Source organism: Monodon monoceros, unplaced genomic scaffold, assembly GCF_005190385.1.
Source record: "Monodon monoceros isolate NGI ecotype Baffin Bay Population unplaced genomic scaffold, NGI_Narwhal_1 Super_Scaffold_22, whole genome shotgun sequence".
NCBI lineage: Eukaryota > Metazoa > Chordata > Mammalia > Artiodactyla > Monodontidae > Monodon > Monodon monoceros.
In genome coordinates, this window is record NW_021703779.1 from 55,932,340 (window position 1) to 55,943,855 (window position 11,516).

Consider the following 11,516-nt stretch of genomic DNA (forward strand, 5'->3'; position numbering starts at 1 on the left):
TCATTTGATCCTCATAAGAATTCTGTAAAGTAGGGATTCTTTTCCCTGTTTTATAGATAAATACACTGACGCTCTGAGAGGTGATGTGCTTGCCCACAGTTGCACATTCAGAAGGTATCAGGGCCAGAACTTGAGCCCACGTCCCCTCCTAACTCCAAATCCCCTCCTCATCCAACTCTACTCATAGTCTGTGTAGTACCACTGTAGTTCTCTAGCCTCGGGCTTTACAGTGAGGGACCAAGACTTTATCCAAGGCCAGTTGGGTCATAATGTGGACTTGCTGCCTTGGAAGACATTGCATGTTGACTGTCAAGCCCCCTTTTTGTCTTTCCAACTCACAAGGCCCAGTTACAGCTACCAGATTGTCCCTAACACCTTCCTAGCTTGGAAAGCTGAGGTTGACTAGCCAATTAGATCCCTGGGAAGAAGGCCCAAGGACTCTGGCTGCATATACACTGTACCAAAAGCAGAGAGTTCACACAGGGAAGAAAAAAATACAAAAAAAAAAGGAAGAAAAGAAAAAGTTGCTTTAATTCTTATCACTTATTCAGCTGGGTGTCTTGATGTCATGTGTCTAACAGAGATTCAGTTTAATCTTTCCAAGCAGTTGCCAGACACCTTAGTGTCTCATTTTATAGGATAGAACCTTTTCTTATATATGATTCCACTTAATCCTCATAGCAGTCCTATGAATCATAAGGACTTTCACTCCCATTTCAAATGATAAGGTTCAGAGAGGTTAATTAACTTGTTCCATTTGGTCACTTAACAAATGCAGCCAGAGCTTGGGCTCACACCCTCTGAGTTCTAGTTTGATGGTCTTAACAATAACCTGGTGCAAAGCATTATGGCACAATTTGTATAACTGGGAGCCACTGGATTTCCTCAGCCTAACCTCCAGGGTTGGAAGCCCTTTCCTTACATTAACAAGTCTGCAAGTTAATATCAGTTCACCATCTAGCTTGTCTAAGGAAATGATCTCTGACCCTGAGTAATTTAAAGAATAGCTTCAAAAGAAAGCCAAGTACCACATTCAGTAGAACTGTTATTCATATTATCAATAATCACCTACCAATTCAAGTTATTTGCTCATTGAACACATTGAGTTCCTGTCCTTTGAGAGGCACTGTGCTAAGTACCTACTCAGATCAATTTTGTTGTGAAGTTTTCTGTGATAGTGATGATATATGTAAATTGCCTACTACAGCACCTGGTACCCTAGTAAATGATAACTATTGAGGGAGGGTGAGTAGACTGTATGTACACAGTATATTTATAATCAGATGTATCTGGCTTGGAATCTTAGCTATACACTAGTTGTGTGACTTTGAGCAAATCACATGTCTGCAGTACTTGTTTCCTCATTTGTAGAGATGGTAGAACAATTGCTACCTTGCAGATTGTTATCAACACAGAAATTAGGTATAAAGAGCATCTAGTATAATAGCTGAAACATAGAAGATGCTCTGTAAATGGTGGGTCATTATTATCAAGCTTGAGTGCTAAACCACTAAAATCATTTTAAGCTGCCACTAGTTTTTCCTAGAAGCTCATTCATGGGTCCCAAAGATGAATTGTCTTCTTTGAGGACCTTAGCTGTCAGGTGCAATAAAGCAGCAAATATTTCCTAATTGACCTTTCTTTGGGTATGTTCTTCCAGACTAGACATGAGACTATAGGTTTCTACTGGATATTGCTAAGAAATGATGTTGATTGGATTCTAGTGAGAAAACAGAATCTCAGGTTAGCCTCTGCTCCCTAACCTGTTTTGTGTGTTTCATAACCTGAAACCATGACTTCTCTCTGTTTCTCCAAAACAGCCTAATGCAGCGCCAAATAGGTGTTGAGTGAATGAATATATGTTGAAGGAAACCTGTAGACTGGAACTACTGTTTCCTCAAGTCATCCCTTGATAGCCGTACTATCTGAGCAGGCTGCTTCAAAGGATGGGCATTAGCGGGCTAATTTTCCTATAGGTCTAATCTGATTACAATACCTAACTCTGTTCTCTAATGCCCAGCCTTTGAAGCAGCTATGTTGTTGATGCATATACAGTAATTAAGCTTGAGTTCTAAGCAGCTCTCACTAAGGACTGTTAATTAGTATTACAGCCAAACTAAGCTTTCCCTTTTTCTCCTCTTTGTTAGTTCTCTGGCATCTCAGGGAGGGAAAAATCATCAGTATTGACGGCTTCCTTGGTATTTGTACAGTTTAATCCTCATCCCCCCATGCACCCTCATATTCACACACTCACCAACCAAGGCTTTCCTTGATTCCCATTGCCTCCCACCCCAAGGGTTCAGGGTTCAAGCTCCCGGGCCCCTCCCAAAGAGATTCTTTGATGTTCCATGCTTGACCCTGGCTTTTTGTCTCCTACTGGAAAGAATCAGTCCCAGGTATTCTGTGCTACAGAAGGGATTCAGGCAGGAAATACTCTGGGGTCTGAGGCTCCAGCTAGTCTGTTAGCAGACTAGCTCCTGTGAAGATGTGAGGCACACGCCTGGGAGCTAAGATTGCAGTCAAAGGTGGTGATGTGAGGAACTCTAGCATCCTGATGTCTGGTAGGCTTGGGACCTAAAGGAAAAAAGGGTAAATAGGGGGTGTGTGTGGCAAGAACCAACCAAACAGAACAATGTGTCTAGATAGTGTAGACTTCAGACCTGAGCCTATGGCTAAGAAAAAACTCATGACCTTGGTAGTTCTTGAGCTGTGTTGTTCAGCAGTAGTATGGGAGAAGCACTGAAGAAGAGAATTAGAACACCTGGGTTCTAGTCCCATTTCAGCCACATACAGACTGTATGAGCTTGGGGAAGTCAGTTAACTTCTCTGGCCCTCAGATTCCTTGTTGACAAAATAAGTGTCACATTGCCCACACTCTAGGGTAATTGTGAGGGTTAAATGAGGCCATCATCAGGAAAGTTAGAAGCATTATACAAATTCATGTAAGCATTCCTAATAAGGTAAGTAAGACAAAATTTCAGATAATTCTGGATCTGTTAGGGAGAAGATAAATGAGGCACTGGTAGGGGATGAGCTCTGAAGTGATGCTTTAAGTATCCAACTATTTGGAAACCTCCAGGAGAGCATAGCCATATCTGTTCTACCTATGCGGAGGCAGCATCTGGGAGCCTCTGTTCTCTGAGCTTAAGGGAGGTAATTTGGAGATCATCTATAATTCTCATTTTATAAAATGAAAATAATGAGAATCCTAAGTCTAATTAATATTTCTCAAACGCCTACTCAAATATCTGAACTGTGTTATATACTAGAGAGGAAAAGATGAATAAGAAGGGAATGGTCCCTGTCTTCAAGAAGTTCTAAGTCTCACAGAGGAGACAGATATGTGCATAGATAAATTCCAGTACAGTGTAATGAGTGCTATAATTGGACGGATTCAGCAAGATGGTAAGAGAAGAATCACTAGATCTTCTGTCTGGATGAGTTGGAAGAGGCATCACAGAGGAGGTAGCCTTTCAGTGAAGACTTGAAAGATGAGTAGGTGTTTATCAGATGGAAAGCCTGGGGAGGGAACAATGCATTCTAGGGAAAGGCAGCTGCCTGTGCAGAGATGGCAGAGATTTAGAGGCATGATGTGTGTGTGTGTGTGTGTGTGTGTGTGTATGTTCAGCAAACTGTGGGTTTTTCAGAATAGCTAGAACCTAAATTATGAGAAGGCAAATGGTAAGAAATTAGTCTAAGAAAGCAGGTCATAAAGGGCCTGTTTGTGTATAATAATGGCAGTAGGCAGGAATGGCAGTAGAGTAGGAAACTAGCAGGGCCAGGTATTTATTGAATAGAAAAAAATAGAGAGAAGTGGGAGGCAGGAAAAGGGTCAGAGAAAAGAGATGGAAGCTGAAGGTGGTGTGGAGAAGGCATGGCTGTCAAAGGCATTCCACCATATGCTGATATGTAATAGTATCCCTTTCCCAGGGTTGTTAGAAGGTACAAACACGATTATAGCTAGAAAAGAGCTTTGTAAAGTGAAAAGTGCTGTTCATGTGAGAGAAATGATTATTACACTGTGTCTTTGGAAAGGCAGTGAGCCTTTCTGAAGATCAAGGCTTTGGAATCAAACTGGCTTTGGAACTTGATCTGCCAATTACTAGCCTTATGATCTTGGACAAGTTCTTCAACCCTTCTGTGACTCACTTTTATTGATTCACAGAATGGGAACAATAATAGTATACACTTTATTGGATTCTTGTGAGGAATAAATGAATTAATATAAGTAACATGCTTAGAAAAGAGTTAATTCATTGTAAGCAGTCAGTAAGTGTTAGATTATTATTCTCTTCCAATGGACAGTGCACTTTTTGCCTGTTTCTTTTGAGCAGCTCAATGAAGTAGGGAGTGCAAGGAGTGTTATCCCCACCATATAGTTTGTTCTCCTCCTGCTCCCCAGCATTGATGGCCCCTGGGGCTCCTCAAGGGCAGCCCAAGTGCCAGAAATTCTCAGCCCAGCAGAGTCCCAGACTTCACTCAGCCCATCAGTGCTCAGTCTGACCACTGCCTCTGCCCTATCTCCAGGCTTCCGCAACTTGCACGTGGACGACCAGATGGCAATCATTCAGTACTCCTGGATGGGGCTTATGGTGTTTGCCATGGGCTGGCGGTCCTTCACCAATGTCAACTCCAGGATGCTCTACTTTGCCCCTGACCTGGTTTTCAATGAGTAAGTGCTTATGGGTCCAGAACTCACATAAACACAGACCTCGTTGGTGGTGATGATGGTAATGTAAGTAATGGTGAGAGTTGGTTCATTTGACCTTTAGGTGAGGCAGTAGAAGCCCAGCCAGCCTGCTCAATCTGAGGTGGCTTTGCCTGGCTGAAAGGCCAATTGGTAGGAGGGAACAGGCGAAGGCTGTCGCTTTTCCCAATCAAGACTCAATCCTGGTAATTTGGCAGTGCTTCTGACCTGCTTTTACCTTATCTCAGACCCTCATGTCAGGATGCTTTTTCTTCACTCTGAGCAACATAGGGAGTGAACAGAGAGACTCTAGTTGTGAGGGCTGAAGTTCCTTTGGTCCCTTATGCTACCATCAAAAGCTACTGCCAGTCACCATTTGTTGAGAAACTCCTTTGTGCCAGGACCATACTAGATATTTTCCTAATCCTTTCTCATTGAGCACTCATGAGAACTTGATTTCCCCTTTAAAAAAATTTTTTAATGGATGGGGAAAATTAGGTTCAACAAAATAAAGTGACTTACCCAACAACGTCAAACAGCTAGTGCATGTTGGCAACAGAATTCGAAGTATGGCTCTGTAACTCTTAGCTCTTATACTGCCTCCTGATGGTAAGTGATGAGGAAGTGCAGCTCCACCATTTTCTGGCCATGTGACCTTGGCCCAGCCACTTCCCTTCTCTTAAAAACAGTTTTAATAAATGCTTGCCCTGCCACCAGCTCTATTTACCCTTCATGAATTTGGCCAAGAGCTCAGGTTTTAAAATTGTACTTTCCTCAACTGAAACCTCTATTCTGTTATTTCCTACATCATTGTCTTTGGGTAAGACCCTTACCTTCCCTGATCCGCAGTTTCCTAATCTGTTAATAAAATAAATCTTTCTTAAATGGTTTTGTTATGACAACTAAAATAGGAGCTAATGGATGTGAAATGTCTGTCCCATAATGGGCAAGAAATAAAAAAGAAGTACCTTTCCAATACTCTCTTTTCCTAACAATGATAATCTGTTCTGTGTCTGCTCTTTGAGGTCCCTTGTGGCATTGTGAATGGAGCTGGCCAGAAAAAATCTTCCCAAGAACTTTGAGCTAGTCTCACCACAGAGAATCCCTTTGGTCAGGAAGGAATTGACCTTCCCTCCCCTTTAGCCCTTTAACCCAGAAGAGCCTTAAAATAAAATCTACAGGCCAGTGGTTCCTTCCAGTACAGCAGTGCCATATGGGGGAAAATAAGCGTCCCCAGCTGCCCTCTTCCAACCCAGTCAGCCCTGGTAGCCAGAAGCTAAGAATAACCATTGAGCTTTTGGCACAACCTGCTTTGTGGTTTCCAGATCTCCAAAGAGTTACCTATGATGCCATCTTCTGGAGCAGGCCTTAAAAAGCCCTCTTCCTGTTCATCTCTCAACCCACCCTCTTGCTGCCCTCCAGCGATTAAATCAACTACTGGGCACCTGCACTACCCTCCCCATCCAGAGCCTGAAGACCTTTGAACCTTTGCAAGGTGATAATTGGCTATTTTCTAAATCTTCATTTCCTTTTCCACATCTGTGTAAATATGTGGCACCCTACCTCAGCTATCTGGTCCACTTCCATGTACCTCATCAAAAGGCACCACAGGATTCCCCACAGAGTCAGGGTCCTATATCAAGCCCCAGGGCTCCTGAAACAGCAGACCCCCTTCCTCTTATAGGAACCCCCCATGTTAGAGCTCTTAAAGTCCCTAGAATCATCTAAACCAATGTTTCTTAACAGGGATGCTGTTGACATTTTCCGAGGAATGGTTTTTCATCTTTTAGCACATTCCTGCATATTGGAATGTGTTTAACTGCCCTGGTACCTGCCCACTAAATACCAAATAGGATCCTAGTCACTGTGACAGCCCAAACTGCCTCCACACATTTCTAGCACCCACTAAGGGAGCAGTACCTCTCCAGTTAAAAGCCACCAGTTGCTGCTAGCCTCCTCAAGGTACCAATGGGGAAACGGAGGTCCAAAGAAAAAGACAGGGACTCTGGGCCAACCCATTTGCTGACCTCTCTGACACCAAACCCTGTCATCAACCCTGCTTTCTTCTTTTCTCCTCCTCTCTTTGTGGAGAACACAGTTTGTGAGGGTAATGGACCTGAGCCCTAGCTGTGTGACCTTGGGTAAATTACTGAACTTCTCTGAGACTTATTCTCCTCATCTGTAGAATAGTGAATAGCATCATAATGGCACTTTCCAACATATCATTTTTTGAGCAATTACTATGTGCCAGGCACTGTGCTCTATCATTTATTTCCAATGTTCGTCTCCCCACTTCTCCATTCTCTTTTAATCCCACCTACTTCTGCTCACCTCCTGAATTCCATTCCTGCCCCTTGCTTTCTACCTTCTGCACTCTATTCCTTTCTTTCCTCCTCAGGTCTTATTCCTTTCCCCTTTGAATTCCTTCCCTTGCCTTTCTCCCCTCCTTTCTACACCTTCTCTGTTCCTGGGGTCTGCAGCAGTATTAGAGCAATCCTTCATGTCAGGATTACAATTTCAATGGTAAAAATACTGCAGTGTTGTCATCAACAGAGGCTTGGAAGCACAGACAGACCAGAGCAAGGCCATGCCCTAAGGCTCAGCAAATCTTACTTAAAAATTCCTTAGGGAAAAAGAGCTTGGAGCAGCATTGTTTTGGTCAGTTGACTTGTGATACTATCTAAATGCTTCATTTTTCCAGTTGGGTTCCAGCCTGCATTGAATATTTCTACACTATCTGCCCCTTCCTTTCCCTCTTTCTCTAGGCCATCCAAGATCTCTCTGAGATAGGGTGCTGAGCTTCCACCCAGCCAGTACCAGGTCTGCTCAACCTGTGAACAAGGCTAGTGGTTTGGGGACCAAAATGTCAAACCACAGGCTTCAGACCCAATCTGGGAGGGCTTTTTCCTCACCACTTAAGTGAGTGTCAAATTCCCTTTCCTTTCTCCACAAGATATAAAATCAATTTCTCTCTCTCCCTCTCCTCTTTGTCTCTCTCTCTCTCTCTCTCTCTCTCTCTCTCTCTCTCTCTCACACACACACACACACACACACACACACACACACACACACAATTTCTGAAGTGCTGAAAACCAGGAAGGTTTGCTAGCAGGAGGATGCTGTATCTTCTCTTATGGGCTTGTCATGGCCAGTCATGGAACAGAGAGGTTGCTCCCCTCGAGAATCTGTCCAAGCCTTGGTCACTTCCCTATATAATTTATAGGTGATAATGTGATGATGTTTTCACAAGTCACTATAATAAAAGCAGCTCACATGTGTTTATAACTCCCAAACTGTGATAAGGAACAGCCAGTATATGAGGGAGTAGGCTCCGCTTCAGCAGGGGACATTTAGATTTGACATTCAGAAATATTTTCTGGCTGATTTGATAAGCATTGGAACTCATTTAAAGGGACAATGGGGAATCTCCTTTTCTGGGAGTTTTTAAAGAAATGATTAAATTTCTAATATGGGAAGTGTGGTCACTTGGGAATCCTGATGTCCTTATTTTAAGAGTTGATTTCTAAGGCCTGTCTCCTAGAAATCCTCCAAGTTTGAATGTCTGGGAGGCAGGTTCTGGCTCTGGCTGCAGCTGAGATATTAGGACTAGTCAGGGAGACGATGTGCCAGTCCCATTGTATTCATTTGGTTAGGCTTTCCTGTCCTTGTGCCAGGAAACAGGAAGACCATGGGGACCTGGAATTTCCATGTGGTAATCCATATCCTGGCCAGGCAAGATGAGTAGTTATCATGATATCACGATTTTGGAAAAAAAAGAACAACTTTGTTCCTGTCACTGAAGCACCAGCAAGAGAAACAGCAAGCTCTTCTTGGAGAACTTGGAAAGGGGAGGGCAACCACAGATATTCTCTCTGGGTTTATTGTAAGCCTTTCCTTACTCCTCTTTTTTTCTCTGTGTTTCCTTCCCAGGTACCGCATGCACAAGTCCCGGATGTACAGCCAGTGTGTCCGAATGAGGCACCTCTCTCAAGAATTTGGATGGCTCCAAATCACCCCCCAGGAATTTCTGTGCATGAAGGCTCTGCTGCTCTTTAGCATTAGTAAGTGCCTGGAAGGGCAGAGAATGCCCCTAGGGGCATAGGGGATCAGAGGGAAGCTGCTTTTTTCATTAAAGGATTATTGGGAAGAAGCCAGCTCCTGAACATTTCCCTTCTTCTTTCACCTTCCCTCCTCCACTCTCCCTTAGCATCCTTTTTCCTAACAAGGATGAATTTCATGGCTAGAGACCAATTTCTTTGCTATAATTCAACCTCCATTAGATCCCCACCTACCCCCAATCTCTTTCTGGTACAAGGCCTTTTTGTCTGGTTTTAGCAGGTCTCTGAATTTTTCCATAGCTTCTACCATAGAAACAGGCAAGGACCACCTTATATGTCTTGTAGGGCAAAAGGGATTGCCTCCTGGAAGGAATTTCCTCTTCTGCCAAAAAGAGAAGTTCTGTGTAAGCAACTCAGAAAGGGCTTATTTGGCAGCCAAGGAATATTTCTTTAATGTCTCTTCTAAGCAGAGTGCTTAGCCTCTATGAGGGAGAAAGGAGACAAAATTTGATATTCAAGACCACGTGTTTTAATTTTCTAATTCAGAACCAGACTGTGAACAGCGTAAAACCATAGGTCCTAAGAAATGTGTAGATGAGAAGTCTAGAGAATGGAAAAGCTCAGTAAATTTTATTTACTTGATACCCTACACACTGGGTCCAGCTAGCCTTTTCCCTAAGACCTTCCTAGCAGACTTCCTGAAGGTCCCAGGCATATAGGCCTCAAGTGACAGGAAACCAAGTAGATGGTTCTCTCCCTGTGGGGGTGGGGGTCAAGTTTGTGGTCAGAAAACTTGGTGCTTTATCTAATGCTCCTTCGTGGGCATGCTTCCCCTCCCCATTCTGTCTTCATCCCACATCAGTTCCAGTGGATGGGCTGAAAAATCAAAAATTCTTTGATGAACTTCGAATGAACTACATCAAGGAACTTGATCGTATCATTGCATGCAAGAGAAAAAATCCCACATCCTGCTCAAGGCGCTTCTACCAGCTCACCAAGCTCCTGGACTCTGTGCAGCCTGTAAGCAAACGATGGAGGGTGCTTTGTCAGGGAGAGCAGCCTGATAGAGCCAAGTGATAATATGCTCTTCTAAGGTCTGGCACCACCTGTTGGGAGGTGCTTCCATTCCCCTCTGGCTTTGAGTGTGGTCCAGGAAGAAAATTCAATGAAGAAGAAAGGAACACAGGTCACAGTGTCCCAGCTGGATGTTGTGAAAGAGGTGGAGGAGTTGAGAACAGAGCAGTTGGGAAACAAGAGAAGGGGCTTAGAGTAGATAAGTTCTCTACGCAGACAAAACAGACCTGGATGTTTTCCCCCTCTTCCTCGAGTCATGTGCGTTTGTGTGTGTGTGTGAGAGAGCGAGTGTGTGTGTGTGTGTGTGTGTGTGTGTGTGTGTGTGTCTATGCTGAGGAAAAGGAACACGCAGTCTTGAGTCAGAGAGCTTGCAATGGTGTAAGAGATCTCTTGGGAGCCTTCAATGACTCCCTGGAGACAATTTAGTGTACGTGTGTGTATGCACACATGCACGCACACACACACACACACACACACACACACACACGGAGGCCCAAGGACATGGAAGGAAAGAGGAGGAAATCAAAGAATGTGGGGATAGACCCTGACAAGAAGCCAACTCCTTGTCAACCCTGTTTTCTCTGCAGATTGCACGAGAGCTGCATCAATTCACTTTTGACCTGCTAATCAAGTCCCACATGGTGAGCGTGGACTTTCCAGAAATGATGGCAGAGATCATCTCTGTGCAAGTGCCCAAGATCCTTTCCGGGAAAGTCAAGCCCATCTATTTTCACACACAGTGAAGATTTGGAAGCCCCCATTTCCTCACCCCCACCCCACTCCCTTTCTCAGAAATCTTCTGCCTGTTTTAACTCTGCACTACTTCTCTGCAGTGCCTTGGGGAATTTCCTCTATTGATGTACAGTCTATCATGAAGATGTTCTTGAGTTCTATTTGCTGGGCTTTTTTTTTCTCTTTTCCTCCTTTCTTTTCTTTGCCTCCCTATCTGACCCTCCATGGCACTTTCAAACTCTGCTCCTCGCTGTGGCCCTTATCTGTGTTTTGAATGCTGCTGTATTTCTTTAAATCTGTGATGATCCTGTGGCACAGTGTCAAGTTGTGCTTGTTTATAGCACTGCACTGTATACCAGCCATGCAAACGTTTACTCACCTAATGCCACGTGAAGTTTAGAGAGGTAAGAGTATCTGGGAAAACAAAAGACAAACAAACAAAAACAAAAAAAATTGCTAGGGTTTTGCCTCTTAAAAAATATAAAAACAAACAGAAATCCCTGAAGAGACCAACAGTAACTAGAATAAAGTGAAAATTGCAAGCCCATGGGGAGTCACTGCTTTTTTTCCCCAAACCCTCTCTCCCTGGGAGACTTTATTTTCTGCCAATGGCTATTGCCATTAGAGGGCAGGGTGACACCAGAGCTGACGTGGATGGGAGGCAGATTTAAGAGAGGACAGAGAGGACAGATGGATCACCAGTACCTGCCCAGAGCCTTGGCTCCTGAGGGCTAGACTGCTCAACTGCAGCGCAGTTCATGGTACTGAAAAGTGTACTTCTTGTTTGAAAACTTGTCTGTATGGCCTCCCCCCACCAGTCCCTTTCTCTCTCATCCTCTGCCTCCACCCTCAAATTGACTTTCCATAGCTTTTCTAAGAGCTTTGAACTGAATGTTCTCTTTAGCCAAAACTTGGCCACTTCCACTGAAGAATCAGACCAGCAAGAGGGAGAGGGAGATCTGACC

The 11,516-nt window shown here is 43.9% G+C and overlaps 1 protein-coding gene across 1 annotated transcript in view; it reads left to right on the forward strand.

The window, feature by feature from the left end:
* The window catches only part of AR (androgen receptor), a 162,978-nt gene extending 152,023 nt beyond the window's left edge, over positions 1–10,955 (forward strand). The window contains exons 5-8 of the mRNA XM_029240565.1: positions 4,528–4,672; positions 8,618–8,748; positions 9,608–9,765; positions 10,407–10,955. Coding sequence (XP_029096398.1) covers positions 4,528–4,672; positions 8,618–8,748; positions 9,608–9,765; positions 10,407–10,562 — 590 coding nt within the window. The 3' untranslated portion in view covers positions 10,563–10,955. The remainder of the gene's footprint in view (positions 1–4,527; positions 4,673–8,617; positions 8,749–9,607; positions 9,766–10,406) is intronic.
* Positions 10,956–11,516: the final 561 nt, after the last annotated feature.